We start from the raw sequence: 20602 nt of genomic DNA on the forward strand, positions 1-20602 counted from the left end.
ATCTTATGGTGGCTGACAGAAAAGACACCAGTACAAAAAAGAAAGCCAGATGAAAATGCCTAAAAACACACAGAATATAAGCCGAAGCTAAACCTTTGCTAGGACTGAGAGCAATGTACTCATTTGAACTAGCAAACTCATGGTTTAAAAAAATAAATAAAAGCAAAGCAACTACAGGCAGTGTACTTTATGAACGAGGACTAAATGTTGAATAAGAAAGCTACAACCCAAGAATACTGTTAATTTTACGAAGGAAATGATAAAATCATAAATAATGGTGGAAATTTTTTTAATGTTAAAACTTGAGTGTTTGTGAAAACGTTGTCTAGCATTAAGGACAGCATGCTATCATTTATTATTCTAATTAGCCAATAAAACCTACTTATGGAGTCAACCTGATTGATCATCTATTGAGGACCAATGCCCTGGGGACACACACAAAATGTTCTACCAAAATTTAAAGCCCCCTTTGGTATTGTTCACCTCCTTTTAAAGTACAATGTACCATTTCAATACTGGTAGTATTTGATAATTCTAATTAGATAAATTATCAGGAAGTGAGGTTACCGACGAATCCCAAAGCCCACCGACTGTTAAAGCCTGGATATGCAAAATATTTGACAGATAAGCAGCCACTCTTTCATTGGCCAAACCAGTAATTGCCATGCTATTATTGGTTGAACTGTTAATTATGATGCACAGTCATGATTGGTCTATTCAATGTTCATAGCCAGTTTGTGCAAAGTACCACTAATACATTTCAATCATAGTTCCATTCAATATCCTAAGAAATACATTCAAGTCCTAAGAAATACATTAAAGTAACATTTCTAGCTGTATACACGTGTATGATAATTACAGCAAAAAAACATTAATTATCATAACAATACACAATGGCATACACATTCAAGTACACAAACATCAGGTAACAAGTCATTTTATTTCTGTTACTGTTTCCTTTAACTGTACATGTAATAAAAACTTTCATATCCATAGGGCCCATTTCACAAGTACTGAATTTTGTAACATTAATACTACTGAGAGGGATGGAGGCTCATGATGATGATGATTGCTAATTGTGTGTTTTCCAAAGACAAAATTTTTGTCCATTCCTTTACGAGTCTGTCCTTGGCAGCAGTAATGTTCAATTCCAACAGTTCCAACTCAGCCTGCAAATTTAACAGAACCGTTTTCCATCCCAATACAACAGAGTGCTGTGAATACGCTCGGGCAATGTACACTCGAGTACACTACACTGGCAAAAAATCATCCGTACTTTCGCAAGATTAGTATTCATTGCAGGCATCATGCTAGGAACACATGTATGTACAAGCTGTCTGTCTGTCACTGGTCAGAAAAATGCTGTCCAGATTGTACTCTCTCTAGTCTTCAGCTTCCTTCTTGCCCTGTATGTCTCGCTTCATTCTCTCCTCAAACTTGGCAAACTCTTCTTTGGCAACGCTGTCCACTTCATCTTCAGCCTGAGGTATGGGAATAGCACATTCAACTGCGTGTATGCTATGGTCATGATTCCAATCTCAGAGCCAGAACAGCCAGTTTGCAGGAATGACGAGTATGATATAAAAGACAACTAAACACAAAAAAAGTGGATGAAATTAATCATGAGCGCTACTTGTGTAAGTAAATATATTCTTGATATGAACTGCATGTAGTTATTTTTCATTCATGCAAACGGCTGTGGAATACTCATCCCTTCAATCTGCAACCAACTACATTTCCAGACTTAAACAATAAAGTTTGCTGGAAAGAAGTTCACATTCAATGATTTAACAGATATGACAAATCACTGTACTGATCTTACCTCTTCAACCCCCTGCACCTCTGGTATGTAGAACTGCAGCATGTTTTGTACGCCGCTTCTCAGAGTAACGACGGAGCTCGGACAGCTGGAGCACGACCCCTGCATCTTCAGCTTCACGATCCCCGTCGCGTGGTCAAACCCTACGTACACGATATCTCCGCCATCTTCCTGCACCGTGGGTCTGGTTTTATAAAGGAAATTCAATGTTAACTTCACATGATCTACTGCTCTGTTTATTCTTAAATGCATACATCTATATGGTGATAAGCCCCTCTAACTTTGTCCTGTCACTGGCTACATACTCAGTAATGTAATCCAATACCATAGGGTGCCTGCTACAACACCAGTTACCATGGTGACAGCTGTCTGGTCCAGGTCATTGACCTTATTTGTTTGGAAGGGAGGAAAAGGAAGAGGAAGAAGGAGCATTGCATGATAAATGATTTCACCCACACCACTCTTTCCTGGTCTAATCCTACAAATCAAAACATGAAGAGCAGCCCCAACTGGAAACCCAAATTCCTACTTGGCTGAAGAATCCACGTCTCCTCTACTCTGTCTAAACCATGTACTTCCCAGGGACAGTGACAACTGACCTGATCCTGGTGTCCAGTAGCTCCTTAATCATCTGTACTGTCTCATCATCATCTGGGTGGATGACTGGAGGAAACAACAAGAGTACCGTAAGTTTTACAAAACTGAAAGGATCTTTTGAAATCATTGCTCATCAGCTGATGCATTGTATTTTCCTTTTTGAATGGACAAGTACTATATTTAGATCATTTCCTTGGATGTTGACATGTGCCATGATTGAAAGCTGTATCAGGGGGAGCGGTATCTGTCTCTTCCCTCGATACAGCTCTCCTGAAAATAAACTGCCATCTAGCCATGCTCATAGAACACAAATGCTCTCTGTGCAAAGTCTGTGCAGGAGGCTAAAGACTGACCTGTATCAGCTGGAGCAGGCTCGTCTGTCAGGATGGGGAGTCCACTGGCAAAGAAGTCCATGATGGTGGCAAAGATGTCAGGCTTGAGAATCTGCCAGTCATACGTGTCATCATCCAACTGCATATGTAGAGGGGTATTTGATAGAAGAATCTTATAACAAGTAGAGTACAATCAGACAATAGAACGCTGTACAGAGTGATTGGGAACTGCCATGTCAGTGTTGTATACATGTATATGCACTTACTGTATATTTGTATATTTCTGTCATTAAAAGTTGAAAACATTTTAATGCCATATATATAGGAATGGAAAGTTGATATGTGAATAAAGAATTGAACTGACAATACATTACTTTTACAAAAGAGTTAAGCAATATATAATAGTAAAGATTTGAATCATTCCTTTGCATATGTACAGTACCTTCAGTTCCACATCATTAAGGATTACTATCCTGGTCCAAACATATCTGAATCATACATCTATCTCTTCCTCACCTTTGTGACAGTGATGAAATCTCTCCCAAAGAACACACCAGACACTCCTTCAATTCTGAAGAGTTGTCTGAAATAGGCAGCAAAACAATGAATCAGATACATAGTGACCAGCCCCTGCAGCTCTGTCCTGCCAATTGCTACATAATGTAATCCAATACCATAGGCTGTCTGCTACAGCACCAGTTACCACAGTGTCAGCTGTCTGGACCAGGTCATTGACTTTATTTGTTTGGAGAAGCAGAATATGAAGAAATGGAGCAAAAACATAGTCAACATAGAAGTCAACATAGATGCCTTTCCCCTTCCCTTCCACGTGTATACCAACCTTGCCAGAGGAGAAGCATGTGCTGAGCTGTGGTTGGGGAAGTCAAATGTTCCAGTCTCTAGAACCTCACAGCCTGGTAGGAACTTCAGACTGTTGGGGTTTGGTGTCTCCTGAATCTGGATAAACATGGTTCGTGCTGCAGCAACAGAATCAAAACAAAAGAACAGTAAGTAAGGTACTAGTATCCATGTTAACTTGAAAGTGAGTTTGTGTTGGTAGAAGCCATTATGATACATGTACCAGTTCGAACTGTGCTTTCCCAAGAACTCAAGAAATTGAAAATCCCTCAACAGAGACGGAGGGTGCCACAAACTTTCTGCAACTAATGATTCACCGCTCTTGAAGACACATGTGCTATCTACATAACGTGACCTTACAAAAGTGCTGGATTGCTCTGTGAGTCTTTGACAAAGACTTCAGATGAACAGTCAGAGGTTTGGGAAGGTTTTACTGACCTTGCTGCTGCTGTCCCACCCATGATAACACCACTGGTCTGGCCAGAAGAGATGGACATCCCTCTGGGCCTCTTACTCTCTGTAACCCACTGTACAACCGCCCAGGTCTACAAAAGTAATATTTCAATTACATACCTTACATAATAACCACCAGGTTGATAGTGAAAATGTGGTTACAAACATGATGTAGTGGAAGGGCATGCCTCCATCACAATGTCATGCATTCGTCTGAGTTCTTAACAAGAAAGTGCAGATCAGACTTCTGACATCACTTCATAATTTTGTTGAATAAGATTCTATTAAACCTCCTTGATGGAAATAATTTGGAGGTGCGCATTTTCACTTCACCCCCCTCCCATCGATCGCACCATATGAACACATTTTCTAGCATGTCTTTGAATACAACGTTCCTTAATACCCAGCACACTAGAACTATTGCATAACACTTTGCCTCAAGTTAACGCCGAGAAACGTTCAACTTACAAACATCGCTTCGGAGCGGAGAAATCACGCAAGAAAGACCGAAATCGCAGCAGACGCAAACCACGGGCAGCCATCTTGTTCGTCTTCACCTTGCGCTGTGACGCCACCTGTCGTATGTTATCAGTACTGCAGGTAAATGTATAAAGGTCATGATGATTTGTTGTCACTCCAGGCAGATTCATACATATAACATTAGCTATCATGACCATTTGCTGTATTGAGGGCAAAAAATGAGCAGCATGTATCAACAGGTCTGATGCTGTTTTGAGGGGACCGTTATTATGAGGGTGGGAGGGGAGCAAGAGGTTAGCATGGACGACACAAGCAGTCAATGGGGAAGCAAGGGTATTAAAATAAAACTTAAGCACAACAGTGTGGCACATTTTAACACTTGATTTTACATTAACACTACCATTAGCATATTTGCATGTATAAACTATATTTTAACATTCATATTTCTTTGCAAAAATATAAGTGTGCTTAATTTTATAGCTCTGCACAAAATTACATACCCATTATTATAATGGTGCATTCCAACTCCCATTTGTCGTCTGCAAATCTTCCTCCACGACGCAAAGAAAGATGGCAGCTTCACAGTCTGACGGTCCGGACGGTATTCCTCACATATTTCCACCCAAGGTACGACTTCCAGGCGAAAGATCAGCTTCTCCTTTGAGAACATAGATCTCGAAGGCCTACGCTACATGTACAGCCCATTTTGATGTAGGTATCGTTACCTGATCGTTGTATATTCGGGTAAGTTTATTAGGCATTTGAAGAGGAAAATGTTTGCGTTTCTTCCTGTGTGCCATACACATGTATGTTGTGGTGGCGGAAAATTATTCTGCTACTAGTATATCCCGCATTTCTTGAATTTTCCAACACTCTATGATCGTTGAAAATAGTACTTGGCAAAGGGTGACGGTTGTAGGGGTTGTTCAATCATCGCAAATCAGCCAGTTAGTGATCCTGGTCTGGATAATAACGGTACAAATTATAACGGGACGGGGGTTTTGTCAGTTGCCCACTCCGAGTGATTCCATATGGTGTCTGGTTCCCGGGTCACTGCTAGCCGTGACCTATGACGACGTTTTAGTCGTTTGTGACATCAAAATGCGGCAAGTAAAATGGAAGTGTGTGCGCATCATGATCTGATAAATTTATGAATTATGATTTGGAAGAGTCGTTTTGATAGCACTCTGATAATCTGTTAATACCAAAACCTGATTACTTAAAGTATTTCACCCCAGGGGATTGAAGTATTATTTTGACGTCTATTTGTCTGTTAGTTTGTATGTGTGTGTGTGTATTTCTGGAATATAAACAACCCAACATCACCATATATTTTCTTAACATTGATTAACATCCCCTGCTATTTTTGTTGGTGGGACTGGAATAGTTGCAAAGCAGTATGGGTTAGGGGGTGAATTCTGCCATCTCTGATTGCCTTATTATGCACCATATTTAGAATTAATGGTACATCATCTAAAAGGCCATATCTTGTCTGTATGATCTTTTCAAGTGAAAATATATGTATGTTGTTTTTGCAGGCAATAGACATATTGACATTGTTTTGGGTTTCTATTGTTGACAACTCAGCCTGTATGCATCAGTAATTTTGAAAGGAAAAAAAAAACATTATTTTTCTTTGTGCTTTACTCCCATTAAATGCATGTCACAATAGATTTACATTTGTACAGCTGTGTTTGGAAAAAAGTTCTCTCTTTGTTCCAAGGTTTTTAGAAGTTATGATAACATGATAATGGTGAGGCATTGTTTGTTATGCCTGATATCAGATTATCACCCCATGTGGCACCTGTTGAATTCCCATCTTTCAAATCATCCTAACTGATAAAGAAAGGTACTACACAGATAACACACGCATGCTGAAGTAAGCAAATTTCACTTAAAAGTTGTAATTTGGTTCTCGTACACATACATGTACCTGTGTAAAACCAACCACTTTTTAATTGGTTTGGTGAGCATTCAACCTTGATGTTCAGTAGACTGTAGAATTGACCACAAAAGAACTAGATGTAAGAGTAATGGTCTCTGTCAGGATTAAGTGTTTTTTCAGCTTGACACTATTTTTGGTATCCCTCCTGCTTTGTATAAGATTTCCAAAGAGCTGTACTTGCATATATCAAGGACATTATGTCCTTGCATGTATACTGGCTGAAAATATAAATGTGACATATTGGTTTTGCTGACAGTTTTTTTTTTTTTTAGTTTGCCGTTGCCTCACAATTTTTATTCTCATTTTTTAAACTGATGTATAGCTGTGTTACTGAGCATCTAACCATGATGAAATATTGACAGCATGATTATGACACATTGACAAGTGTGTGTGTTAGGACGTTTAAATTGTAAACAGCTACTCTGGTCTAAAACGTGCATTTTTCTCACAAAACACAATGCCATGTACCGGTAGGTGTTATGGTGTGTGAGTCCCATCCTAGAGTTACCTATGTTACCCCTGATGTTTGGGAAATTGGTCCTTTAGAAATGGCGTTGTTTATTAACTGTTGCTGTTTAGTAACTGTTGCTAAGGTGACAACTTTGTTATTAGTAATTAAATTATGGAAAACCATTTGGCCTCACAAAACTGGCTCTTGTTGAAAGGTGAGCCATGACGTTTTAAGGCAACTTAATTGCAAGCCACAACTAGTGAAGAATTTTCTTTCCCCAAACACCCTTAGTCTATGTGTCACATACTAGTTCAAAATCTCCTCCTCACTACCTAGGTGCTAGCTCTCCAAATTAAAAGTTATGCCCTTCGCAGAGTCCTGCTGCATGTTTACATACCCCACTGCTTTCTCTTCCAAGAAAAGGAGGTTAGTAACAGGCAGACATCTGGAGTAAATTCAGATAGATTTGTAAAGGGAGACATCATTTATTTGCCCAGTACCTTTTGAGGTCAAATCATGTGAAGACTATATAAAATGTTGAAAAGACACCCTTATTATCATCATCTTACCTTTTTGCAGACACTTACTTTGGCCTTTTTTATATTGAATCTATTTTTTCAATGAAAAAAGCCTGATGTGCAGGTTGCATGTCACTCTAACAAGACTAAATGATGTTTACTTGCATGGTTGTAGTCCCACTATTTCCAAGAAGATTAGACACTTATAATTATACATATAATTAATACACATCTTTTGTCACAAGTTATGGACTGTTCTAGAAATTCTTGAAATCAAAATTAAACTGTATAGTAGTAATATCCGTTAATAGTGTTATGTTCTGGTGATGTGTTATAGTGTGAGCATGTTGTGATTTATATTGCCAGTGACCAGCTTGACCCTGCTCTGCCAGTCTGAGTTGGTTCTGTCTAATTGATGCCTTCAAATCTTCATGTTCTACTAGCTGAAGGTAGTTTGAGAGCAGACACCAGTTGTGCAGCGTTGTGCAGCGGAGGCCAAAAAATGGGAACACGATTGTAGTGCCTAGTTAATACCTTTGAAAATCCTTTTTTCTCTTGGAAGTTTTGGTGCATTTTGGAGATTTTGGGACTGGAAGGCACAGGTAGGGTGTAAACTTTCCTACTTTGGTCAAGTTTTCTTATTTCAGCAGTTTAGTGGGCATAATGAGAGATGATAGTGGTTAGGTCTTGTCTGGCCAGGTGGATGGATACCATGGAAAATTAGGTCAAAGTTGAGGTTTTGTTACCATCATCATGTACATTCAGCCATCAAAATTAAAGGGGGATAATTCTTGGTGCCTTTCTTTGTCCAACTAAATGGATAGACTTAAATGGCAAATGTACATAAGAGAGGAAAAAAATTAGCTTTTATCATAATCTTAAATCATAATCTTTTATTATTACTAGGCTCATGCTAAATGGCTACTAACCTTAAGGCCTTAAAGACCTTAAAAGGCTACTGGTAACTATCAATAATTGATCACTTCTGAGCTAAATCTGTTCTTAACACACAGTTGAGAACTAGCAGGGATGTGTCAGTAAATGTGTTTGTCTACATGCAACCAAAGTCTGGATCTACATATACACAACATGTACATGTAGATCTTGGAGAATGGCAGCAATTTATATGATGTTGTAATGTGTGCTTTTTATACATTATCTAGAGCAGCATTTGTTGGAGATAACACGCAATGATATGGAGTTGGTGTGTTAGGCTGAAGGGCAGTTATATACTGGCTATACAGATAGAGATTTGAACTCAAATCCAGTCTAAGAAACCCCAGAAACTACCAAGTGCCTCTGGTATTGTAGTGCAAATAGTTGATATTTAACTCAGAGATTCATAGGCTTGAACACCAAAGTCTCGACAATGACTGAGATATACTTTTATTTCGATGACCTTCAGCTCATTTGTTATCTAGTCAACATTGGTGATGCTTGTTTCCGTTTTGTTCCATGGGGCAAAAGAAGTTCAAACTAATAGTGCTTTCTCACATTAGTTCACAAGTAAAAGGTGAGGCAAATTAGAAAATGCCAGTCACATCTGGAAAGGATGTACTTGGAGTTCAAGTGAACATGTTGAACTTGAAGGTAAACTATGTCCGAGACAAGTTGATTTATTGTATGCGGTCTTCAACAAGTACAAGGTCTTAGAGCCTTATTGATGACAGATTCCCTCTTACCATACCCGTTACTACCAGGCCTAGACTACTGGTGCTTTCTTTCACCTTTAAAACCCTCTCAAATTCCACTTAAAGATTATGATCATCCCTCTTTCCTTTTTGACCTCCCATATTTGTGTGTCTGTTACCAATTTGCCCATAGGAGGCCAGGAAATAGCTAGGTGTTCTTGTATTGCAAGTGCCAATACAAGTTTGCTGTTTTTGTTTACATCGATGTAATACACATGCAGAAAGCATGAAGACATATGCAAATTATTGATAGGTAAATCAGCCAACCGTCACCCGCCTTTTGCCTGCCACTTGCTGGTCATGACATCATGGCGCTCACCTGTATTGTAAGATTTCTTAGGCCACACCAATTTAATTTGTTGGTTCTCGGATTCGCCTCTTCGTTTTTTTTCTGATTTGCAAAAAAAAAAATTTGATTCTGGTCCTGAATCATCTGAAAAATGCTCATGTTTTGCCCCCAACAGTTGAGGAAAGTCCTTTTCTTCCTAGTTGTTACAGTTTTCCCATCTATCATTGCAGTGGTTTGATTAAAAGTTCAAAATTCAATGTTTAAATTTTAACCCAGCCTTTTGTGTTGACTTCATGGCTCATTCTGTAGCATTTAAGCCTATAATGGGATGCCTGGACCTGTTTTTATTTTTATTTTTTTTCGCCCTGTCGCTTCATATTTTTTCTGAAAAAATCCGAGAACCAACAAATTAAATTGGTCTGGCCTTACGTATAAATATTTAATCACTTTTCATCCAGGATAATTGGTGAGCAGGGTCACTACATAATATCCTTGATCCTTCTTGGTACCATGGCATTATGCTGCAGGCATTATTTTGTGTGTGACAATTCATACCAAAGATCTGATGTCTGAATAATTCCAATATTGCAATTTTGAACACTCAAAGGGGTTCACCGGAACTTCACCTAATAGAAATATAGTGACTGAAAGGATTTTACACAGCAGTTGGTTAAAATTACCAAGCTGCTTTTTGAACTGATCCCTATATTTGATGGGTTATATTCCATGTAATCACCAACCTCTTTTGTCACATTTGCAGGGTGTTTACATGCCATGAATGGCAGACACTGGCAGCAAATCATCAGAACTCAAGAAGCAGTGCCCCCTTACAGCTTCCTGTGAACTGCAGATGCCATATTCAAACTGCTCGCTGGAGTCAGATTACTGAGTGGCACATATACTGATAGAAATCCTGGTGACCAATGTTATGTTTCACTGTTGACTTATCTTTCATTAGATTACTATATACATGTAGGGCCTGTATCACACAAAATACCTACCAGCAATCATAACTAAACTAGAAATGATGACAGAATACTTGGTCACCAGGTACATGTACTTCCAGATACCAGTGAAACTGTAGATGTTACGTCTTTGAAACTGCCCAACACTTTTTTATCACCCCCTTGCTTGAAATTAGCATGTTTGCCACTATGATGCTTAGCAAATTCAAGCATCTACCACTCAGTACACGCATTCCCATCCTTCTCTTTTTGCTGGGGCTGGCAGTCTTTACTTCTCTGCACTACCTGAACTGTAAGGTAGGTGGCAGCAATGATCCAGCGAGCAGGCAGGCAGCTATGGACTATCAAGACAAAGACTATTACCTCACACTTCTCAACGAGCGCGAGGAGCAGCACAAGCAATATGTGGCAAGTTTAAAGAAGCAGATCAGTGAACTGAAACTCGAACTTGCAAGACGGACAGAAAAGATCAACAAGGGTGCACAACCAGTGAACGAGGTGGTCCAAGTGTTCGATGACCATGTGAACGACAATGATGACTTGAATGACTACCTACAGCAACAGATTGACAAAGCGGAAGTGCGGCATGGCTTCCGTATACGTAATGAGTATGAGATCATACCATTCAATATGTTCACGCCACAGCGAATCTACCAGCTGGAGATGGGACTGTACCGTCATCCTGAGGAAAAGCCGACCAGGAAAGACAAAAAAGATGAACTTATTGAAGCAGTAGAATATGCACTCGAACTCTTAAATAGCCAGAAGGCCAAGGACAGCAAACAGTTTAGTGTAAATGACTTTGTTGAAGGGCTCTATCGCACAGAGAGAAACACAGGCACCCAGTATGAGCTTTTCTTCCGATCAGGGGTATCAGGACGCATTCACCGTATGGAGATATTCCGTCCATTTGGGCCACTGCTACGGGTGAATTCCGAGGTCTTCGAAACATCCAAGAGCACCATCAACATCATTCTTCCCCTGGCAGGACGCATGGAGGCATTCCGTATCTTCATGCAGAACTTCAGGGAAGTGGGGCTGAAGCATGACCGGAGGGTGTTCCTCACGGTGGTGTACTTCGGACAGGAACACTTGCAGGAAGTAGAGAACACTCTGGAAAGCATCGCCAGGGAGACAGGCCAGAGAAGTTACTACAAACTCATTGCACTCAACGAGGAGTTCTCAAGGGGTAAGGGACTGGAAGTCGGAGCCAAGGCCTGGGACAAGGGCAACGTGCTTCTGTTCTTCTGTGACGTGGACATCTGGTTCACAATGGACTTCCTGGACCGCTGTCGGTACAGTACAGTGGCAGGGAAGAAGGTGTTCTATCCCATCCTCTTCAGTCTGTACAACCCCAGCATTGTGTATTCCCAGGAGAGTCGCATCCCTCCCCTGGAACAGCAGCTGACTGTGAAGAAAGATACGGGATTCTGGCGAGACTTTGGTTTCGGTATGACCTGCCAATATCTCTCCGACTTCCTAAACATCGGAGGGTTTGACCTTGACATCAAGGGGTGGGGAGGGGAGGACGTCAGCCTGTACCGCAAGTACGTGACCAGCGACTTGGTGGTGATCCGAGTCCCTGTGAAAGGACTGTTTCATCTGTACCATGAGAAAACGTGTGACGTGACTCTGTCTGAGGACCAGTATAGGATGTGTATCCAGTCCAAGGCAGTTGGGGAGGCATCACATGCCCAGCTGGGGATGCTGGCATTCAAAGAAGAGGTGCAAGCTCACAAAGCCAGCAGAAAACACTAGACAACTCCAATTTCTACAGCATACAGTATCAATATATCCATTTGATGAAAGCTGTAGAGATTACAGGAAAAGTTAGTCTACAAAGACAGATCCAAGTGCCTCGAAATTGTATAGCATTATGATAACGTTTTTCTTGTAGTTAAAATGAGCAGCATGTTCATCGTTACTGAATTGTGTAGACAATATACATGAACATATATAGACTGGATGGATTGTTACTATTAGGTACTTAGCATTGGTGGATAAAAAGCTACTTAACTTTCTGTCCGATCTTATCATGTATCATTGTGCTCATCAAAGGCCTTTAGCCCGAGCTAATTTCACTGTACTTAGTTCAATCTTACATGGAAGTATACATGTATATATTTTTTTCTTAAAAATTGGCCCATATGTATCATGAAATCAGGGCAAATATATATAGGAGTATTTGTTATTTCATTCTGTTTGTACTATTAGTCAGATATGTTTTATACCCTAGCTGGCAGCAGTTATGGAATTGGCTTTTGTATCAGCCTGGACTTGCAGCAGCGTCACCTAGCAGCTGGAACTATATTGCAGATGGGGACCACCTCAAGTTCACTTTTTCTGTCTTTCTTCCAAAACAGTTGCTTAACCATTCAAGGCTCTGGCCTCTTATTTACTTGTTTCTTCAAACTTTTTTGTTGTTTAAATTTGTATCATACATCAATCGTTCCTGATTTTCTAATGTTGTCACGTACAAATTGTTTAGAGTAACCAGCAAAAATGGACAGAATACAGTGTACTGTACGATATAATTTGATATGCCAATGTAAATCTATCCCATGTTAAACTGTTCCAAAGAGTATTGCATATAGTAGACCTAATTTTCTAAAAGGAAGTATAAAAACAGAAACTACCTCTAGAAATTCCAATGTTCCAGCTTCCTTTAGCTTTAACACAGTTCTGAATGTAGTCAAGTATAGCTGGCCTGTCTCTTCCTTTTTGTCCGACTTGTATTTCAGCTTAATGACTGTTGATGAAACTATAGTAGAGAATGTGAAGATAGAAATTACTGCTTTGCTCTATGAGATCCATTAGGATATACAGTACTAGTGTCCATGGGAATTTAAATTACATAACCAGAACATCAGGTTACTAGTAGTTCAGTCTCATGGTATCTTCTGTCAGGCTCATTTGGGAGTACGGCATATCAAAGTGCACTGGCATGTACATATACTTGGATATCAATCAAAAAATGCCAAAGCTGAAAGACCTGTAAGGCTAGAACATATGTTAATACAATAAGATATGGGACATGAAACAATGTTATATTTAAGGGTCTAGAAGCATATGTATATATTATATTATAAGATAATTGTAGCAATTTTGAAGATGACTTTGTGTTAGAATTCTTAATGAGCGTTGTTGTACTTGTACTTACAACTTCTTTAACTTTAAATATTTTTGTCACATTAATCAAAAGTTGTCCCTTTTTGAACGTCCAAAATGCTGTAAATTGCAATTGCATGTACTTTTGTTCCTATCTGAAGAAAGAAAATATGATAAAGTCAAATTATAGGTAATGAGTTTTTTTCTACTAGTACTGTACTTTTTTACTGCAAGCATGTCATGCCAGAAAACAATGAAATGTAACAAATTTGACGTCTCCAGTTGTGTCTTTAAAACAAACATAACGGTATTACATGTAATGATTTGGCATCCTTCTATGTGTCTAGGGAGCACTAAAATCATCTCATTTCAAACCTGTACAAGAATTATGACAATAACCATTGTTTCTTTAGACACATGGGAAGACACACACAGCATCCAACTTCGAAGGAAAACAACCTTTATTAAAACATTAAAATTACTTTGCAACATAAAATTCAACACGAACCTTCCAAACACCTTTCTGCCACTTGATAGTGTGTACATTATTGCAACCATAATACTCAAAATACTTCACTTTGCTCCACTGAACATGTACATGACTAATACATACTAACACTGCCAATAACCATAAAAGCTTATACCATGCTTCATATTCATAAAGATTGCTCTCATCTTAAAACTTAAGGCTGTCACTCCTGTGTTATACTATCCTTCCCAGCCTTCTTTACTTCAAGACACAAAAGGTGTCGTCTTCTCCATCAAGGCACCGTGAAAAAAGATCTTGCCATATACAAAGTGTAACAATTTCTTTCAAAATAAATAGTATATTTTCATTATATTTAACACAATCACTTATGTACAAAGTTTGAATCAAATCTTCAATAGTATCATGTGTGAGTCTTTTCAAGTTGCTTACATTACCATGGCAACCAGTCCTCATGGTCAATGTCAGCTCAAGGCACTTGATTGCTATTTATGAAGAATTTCTGTGTGTAGATTATTCATGAATAAATTTAAAGTTATTTTATCAGCTTATAAGAGAATAGTGAACAAAAGGGGTGACAATAGATCTAGAAAGCAATTTCCCAGTAGAATGAATCACCTAGTTGGGGTGAAAGAAAAGAAACAGTTGAACAGAACTTTGTGAGGTGACCTTGGTGGTATCATCACCTGTGATCTCTGCTGCATTCTGTATAATCCTGACAAGAAGGAAGGGTACATTTCTATCCAGTGGGGATGTTAGCGCAGCATCAAACATGTTGGCAGAACGTATTGCATCAGTATTTTGTATTTCTGACACAACATTTCAAAACTACAAACAGGATGTCATCCTCAAGTACATGAACACGACCTTAAAAAAATATGTTCTGTAGAAGTGCGATGCATGTTATGTTCCAGATTTTGTGCAGGCAGAGTACCTTCTGCCAACAGGCTGTCAGCACCCAGTAGAAATACTGAAGAGGAGGTGATCAAAAGGTTCTACACCATGTACAAGAATTTTGTGAGATGTTTAAACAGATGCGAAAAACATTCTTTGCAAACTAACTCTCCCCAAGCAGGCCCATATTGTGGTTAAACCAATCAATACGCTTCATGTTTCCATCAGAAAAAAATTCTACCCTAATCTCTGTGTACCATTTGTAATCCTGGCCAAAAGTTGTACAGTATCTTAGTTGTATTTTGTCATTCCATCAGATCAATGAATAAATAAAAACAAATTGTACCAAATGCAGTGTCTGAACAACGATCAGATTTGCATCAGTTCAAAGTTGTCATATAATTCTCTTACAATGTATATTGGCTTATCAATACTTAAAATATTCATATCGCTCTCTCAACATCTCTTTTGCAATTTGTTCCCTTTATCAAAGTTAAATTCTGTCACCAACTCTTTCGATGAGTGAAGTAATCTGTCCTTACAAAAAATATGTCCCCATCTGGACTGAAATTGCAGATCATTAAGATCACAGCTAAGTTGAAGTAGAAGTTACATGATACATCATTTTGCACATTAACATCAAGTAGTTTTTCAAGACATAATTCTAAGTGTGTGCAAAAGATACTGCATGAAGGGGACAACAGTTCACCATAGGCCGTCATAGCCACTCTATCATTCTGGCTGCTGGCATTATCACTGTGTAGCACTGGTTCTAAATTTTCTTCATCTTTTTTGACATTTGACAGTCAAAGCATGATTGCACTTCAAATATTTGACAAATGTAAATGGTAACCAGCTATGTTGACTTGACTGTTTCTTTCTTTCTTGTATTTATTATTGAAATGTTTTGTAGATTTATTTTACCAAACTAATTTTCTAATGGCTTCCATTGAAGAAATCAATCATACATGCCACAACACAGTTCAAAAGGGACACCACATGGCAGACTGTGGTACTGCAACAAGTATTTCTACAACATGTAACATGTACTAACCCAAAACATGGCCACCCTTCCATTAAGGACCCATTCAATCCTATGACCTACAAGGTAACTGTTATGTTACGGTGGCATCTAATAAGGGGATATGTCCACTGTGGTCATCTCAACTTCTGGCAGTGTTGTGCTGTGAGTAGTGGCCATGTTAAGGGGAAACTGTTACTGTTTACAGTAACTGTTGCAACACTAGAACTACCAAAAGGTGTTTCCACTAATGGATATTTCAGAATCATCAAACAAGATCCTGACCGAAATGGCCAACATAGGAGAGTTTTTAACTCCAATATCTGCAAACAATGTTTTGCCAACCTCAGGATGGACCATAGGAGAAAATGATGCACATGTACATCCCTTATTACATTGTAGCTTGGGACACTTTGTGCTAACTTTTGTCCACTCCATCAGTCTGTTCTTAGACTATGGAGACTTACATGAAGTGGCATCAGGCCCAGGTTACGTTCCCCATTCAGCCTTGTAATTACGGTTAGCAAGATTTATGCAACTGCACAAGGTAGTTGCTTCTTGCATTCCTTCTTATTACCATTTCAATTGCAATATATTAATTGATTAATATCACTTTTACACCAAGAACTTTCAAAATTGCTGTGAAACAGTCAATGACAAGTTCTTATTGAATCTTTCATGATAATAAGTAGATCATTGAATTGTTGTGCATGATTTTGCACACAAGTCTACCGAGTAGGTTTTTGCAAATTTTCTTAACACAGCAGGCTGTGAAAACAATGCCAATCAAAGAGGACTCAACTTATAAGCATGGGTTTTCTGATCTGAACGGAATGTCTTCTAAGCCAGACTACAAGCAGACAAAGCTGGTATGTTGAATCAAGGTCCTGAGAATGACAGATGTGATAAAGAACCATCCTTAACTTAATGTATACAATACATACATACACATATACATGTACATACAAATGATCACAATGTTGTCCTACAAATGTACAATACAACAATGCCTAAGAATGGTATACAGAAGCCAAAACACATCTAAAAAGGCACATGCACCTGCTGTAAAGGCCAAGTGTGCTGGCATTCAGAAACTCAAGTTTCAAAAACCACAGAAAACAGTTACCCAACATTGACACTATATACAGGCATGATTGCATGTCAGAGAATTATTAACATCAAGGTCTCTACTAGTCACAATCTACCACCCCACTCCACACTGTAATGTACAGCCTACTAACTTTGGCTCTCAAAGCCGCAAAATAGAAATTTTGTTGTAAAGCTTCAGATCAACCCGTACGTACCAGACAGGCAGGAAACTTCAGGCACACCAGACGTGACAGCAATGGCCAGCCTGTGGGTCCTTAGCAAATGGAGGCCTGCTCCAATATACAATCAAATGACGCCCCATAGCTGCTGAGGACCCCTGACATACACTCTCTTAACTCAAAACTTCCACCTAGTGCTCGACTGATTGAAGTTTTAAAATTCCAACAGAGGCCTGCAGCATTAGGTCAAAAGCCTTCATTCCAGATTGTCAGAAAACAAAGCTTTGTTGTGGAGGTTTTGAAATCAATTTTCAACTGTTACCTTCACGTTTCAATCGATCTGTAAAGAGAGGGCATTTTGAGCAGAATGTGGGTACTGGAATTTCAGCTACAACCAGATGTTTCACCCAAAGCAAAGCCTCACAAGAATTTGCAGAGCAAGCAGTATGTGGTCCAATAAGAGAATTGACAACAACTTACGTTCACCTCATCATGACATGAATACCATGCAAAACAGAGGTGCTTTGTCCATCAATCAACAGCTCAAATCTGTTCGTAGATTTATCAGATGTCACTGTTATCTTTGAGCAGTTCTTTTCTGGAGTGAAAAGCATGCTGTAGTCCAGCCTTATGGGCAGACTGTGTGGCCGTGACGTCGATCTCAGCGTACGCGGTTGGGTCCCTCTCCCCGGGCGCCACCCCCCGCCCATGCTGTAGACGTCGAGTGACAGGTAGTTCAGCTGCTTTCTGATGTGTTCTGTGGACTTGGGGATGTTCATGTAGTTTGCCTCTGGCACGATCGCACTGTGCTGGTGGGATGAGGGCAGGTTCATGTACGTAGGTTCGGTCTCTGAGACAGGCGGTATGTTCATGTAACTGTGCATGGCACCCGAGCTTCCTGCCATGCTTCTGGCAATGTCCAACCTCTGGGCAGCAGTTGGGTTGTGAGAGGGTGAGGTAGGAGGACTCATCGTGCCTGACTCTGTATTTTGTGTATTGATGCTTGCTTGACTGCCCGACGACTCACTTTCTGACTCTGATATGCCGCCTTTCAGAATCTTACCCCTGTTCACCTTGCCGTATGACTTTCCGTGTCTTGGACGTTCTATCGTGCAGGCTGAACTTTCGTGTTTCTTCTTTTTTCCACTACCCTTAAGCGGAAATTGTGAAACGTCTTCTTTGGTGCATTTTTCTGGTGTGCCAGAAGGAGGGTCAGTGTGGCGCCTCTGTAGAACATCGCCTGCATGGGTCACCTCTGGGTTCATCACCTCGTAATTGAAACTACTGTCAGTCCCTTTCAAGCTCCTCGGCTTTGGACTAGCTGGGTCAGTATGGCAACGCTCGCGATACTGACTAGCCTCAGCACTCTGATTGGGCGTCATCACTTCATACATCTGTGCAGCATCTTTGACAGAGATGCGTTTCGTTGGAGCACTTGACGCTCTTGTCAACTTGGGGGAGGTTGGATCTGTTTCTGTTTCCCCTGACAAGATGTCATCCAAGTCGCCCTGTAGCTGCTGCAGACGTGGTTTACCAGAAGACTTTTGAACTTTCTGGGCCATGTCCATGTAGGCTCCTCTTTTTTTCGAGTTATTCACGCCACCTCCAGTTGACTTCTGTCCCTTTGAGTTATGACTTTTTTCGTAGTCTTCCATTTCTTTCAGAGTTGCCATAAGTTCATACTGCTCTTTTGCCGGGATGTCCTTCAAAGTGGACTTCTGACCCTCTTTATAAGTGGTGAGTGACGGCAGATTTTGGTAGATTTCAGCAGAAATATCTGAGCTTGGCATCTCTGTTTTTCCTTTATTGGAAACTTCCATCACCTCATACCCATTGCCCTTACCTTGGATATTCAGACCCTGCGTTCCACGAATAAGTCCGGCAACATTTTCATATTCACCCTGCAGCTCTTTCGGCAGGACTTTCCTCTTCAAAGACGGAGATGGGACCCCTTTGAAAGTCTTCAGGGTTTTGAACTTGTCAGTGGACTCATGAGAATCATGTGAAACTTTTCTTCCAGGTAATGTGAAGAATTCTTTTGAGGAATCTCCTGTTGATGATGGAGTTGGATTAAGAAGGCAGAAGGGATCTTTCTTCAAGATGGATGGCTGCATGTCTTCATATGACATCCCACCAAGAGAACCTTTAGGGCAAACCTGATAGGTCTCTTCAACTACAGGAGTCTTGCCAAGAATAGCACCATATGTGTCTGCCATGGGCATCTCATCAAACTGGACATCCATCATCTCATAGTTGATGGGGGATTTCTCAGCTTGACCTTGAGCTGCTTCCATAGCAAGCTGCTGTTGCTTCTGTTGTTGCCAGAATGGCAGGTTCTCATATTGTGGTCCCTCTTCCTCCTCCACCCCCTTTGCTGGTTGCTGTTTAAGTCCTGGTACCATGCTCTCGTAACTTTCTTTCATTACAGGCACATTCTTGCTGATGTTTCTTGGCTCCATGGCTTCATAGGACTCCGCTACATGTACCCCTTCTGCTCCTTTGGGTCTTTCCTGCACTGCTGCCTCTTTTTCCATTGCCGGCTGCATGTCTTCATACGAGGATACTGGACCTCCATGACTCTGTGTTGCACGTTGGGCACTTTCTTCTGCTTCTTTTTCTGCTTCTTGCTCTTTGAGGACCTTCTCCTTAAGAAGCTGCCACCTCTTCATCGCAACATTGTCATAGATGTCTTCCCCAGTGGCCTCCTCCTGGCCCATACTGCAGAGTTTTCTCGGAACTTGGTACAGCGGTTCCTGGACCAGGCCCTCCCTGGGGACGGATTTGGGGCTGCTGCTACTGGACGTCTCGTCGGAGCTTGCCCTCGACAGGGGCCTGCCCTGACCTCTCCTGCCAACCGTGGGCGAGCACAGTTCACGAGGAACCTGATACCACTGCTCAGGACCGTCCTTCCTGCCAACCGCACCACCGATGCTGTGTGAGCGCATGGGCTTCATCTGCAGATACGCCTTCAGACTGTGTTGTCTGGCATGGCCCTGGTTCTCTGCCATGGTGCCGTAAGTACCGATCATCCCCTCCTCCTCCATAATGGCACTGTCGCCGGTAACGGACCCAGGAGGAGTCATCATCTCATACTGGCTGCCCCGGCCCGATTCTGAGGACGGGACGGGAGACGCAGGTGAGGTTATCCTCTGGTCTTTCTCGTCTCCCTGCTTCAGCTTGTCTAGATCCTCATCCATGTCCCCACATTCAGAGGTATCTGTGGGAAACCAAAATGCAACATTAATGTATAAGAAGTTTCTTTATTCAACAACCAGGGGTTTTCATATCCATGTTTCTTTGACATCTATCACCTTTTCCAAAGCAACAATGACTGGTTCTCATCTGTTCAGCAGCTAGGTGTAGCTGCTGCACTATTACATATTACTAATACATATGTATACATATTGTCATGTTATACAATGTTCA

At 40.5% G+C, this 20602-nt stretch overlaps 3 protein-coding genes across 5 annotated transcripts in view; 1 reads left to right on the forward strand and 2 right to left on the reverse strand.

Annotated features, from left to right (window-relative positions):
• Positions 1-921: 921 nt before the first annotated feature.
• On the reverse strand, positions 922-5572 carry LOC109485485 (NFU1 iron-sulfur cluster scaffold homolog, mitochondrial-like). Of its 2 annotated transcripts, none has more exons than XM_019789156.1 (9): positions 5436-5572; positions 4528-4653; positions 4045-4151; positions 3590-3725; positions 3265-3331; positions 2770-2887; positions 2419-2482; positions 1823-2003; positions 922-1481 (listed from the first exon to the last, which is right to left on the reverse strand). In XM_019789156.1, the coding sequence occupies exons 1-9, from the start codon at positions 5471-5473 to the stop codon at positions 1383-1385; spliced, it is 936 nt and encodes a 311-aa protein (XP_019644715.1). In that variant the 5' UTR covers positions 5474-5572; the 3' UTR covers positions 922-1382. The 2 variants fall into 2 exon arrangements, with proteins under 2 accessions (XP_019644715.1, XP_019644714.1); XM_019789155.1 differs by lacking the exon at positions 5436-5572 and adding an exon at positions 5040-5243.
• Positions 5573-10492: 4920 nt separating this feature from the next.
• Positions 10493-12729, forward strand: LOC109485484 (chondroitin sulfate N-acetylgalactosaminyltransferase 1-like). Its single transcript, XM_019789154.1, has one exon. The coding sequence runs from the start codon at positions 10576-10578 to the stop codon at positions 12154-12156; it is 1581 nt and encodes a 526-aa protein (XP_019644713.1). The 5' UTR covers positions 10493-10575; the 3' UTR covers positions 12157-12729.
• Positions 12730-12739: 10 nt separating this feature from the next.
• LOC109485483 overlaps positions 12740-20602 on the reverse strand; it is a 34963-nt gene continuing 27100 nt past the window's right edge. For both annotated transcript variants that reach the window (XM_019789151.1, XM_019789152.1), the window contains one exon: positions 12740-20393. In XM_019789151.1, coding sequence (XP_019644710.1) covers positions 17659-20393 — 2735 coding nt within the window. In that variant the 3' untranslated portion in view covers positions 12740-17658. The remainder of the gene's footprint in view (positions 20394-20602) is intronic.

The sequence above is a fragment of the Branchiostoma belcheri genome, unplaced genomic scaffold (genome assembly GCF_001625305.1).
Source record: "Branchiostoma belcheri isolate BF01 breed outbred unplaced genomic scaffold, Haploidv18h27 scaffold76, whole genome shotgun sequence".
Lineage (NCBI taxonomy): Eukaryota > Metazoa > Chordata > Leptocardii > Amphioxiformes > Branchiostomatidae > Branchiostoma > Branchiostoma belcheri.

Bases quoted from the DNA above. Each gene is read 5' to 3' on its own strand.
- LOC109485484 (XM_019789154.1), top strand. From the start codon at position 10,576: ATGTTTGCCACTATGATGCTTAGCAAATTCAAGCATCTACCACTCAGT.
- LOC109485485 (XM_019789155.1), bottom strand. From the start codon at position 5,209: ATGTTCTCAAAGGAGAAGCTGATCTTTCGCCTGGAAGTCGTACCTTGG. The intron at 2,888-3,264 runs GTGAGGAAGAGA...CTACATATGCAG, and splicing joins ATTTCATCACTGTCACAAAG to TTGGATGATGACACGTATGA. The intron at 1,482-1,822 runs GTAAGATCAGTA...CCCATACCTCAG, and splicing joins AGGTGCAGGGGGTTGAAGAG to GCTGAAGATGAAGTGGACAG.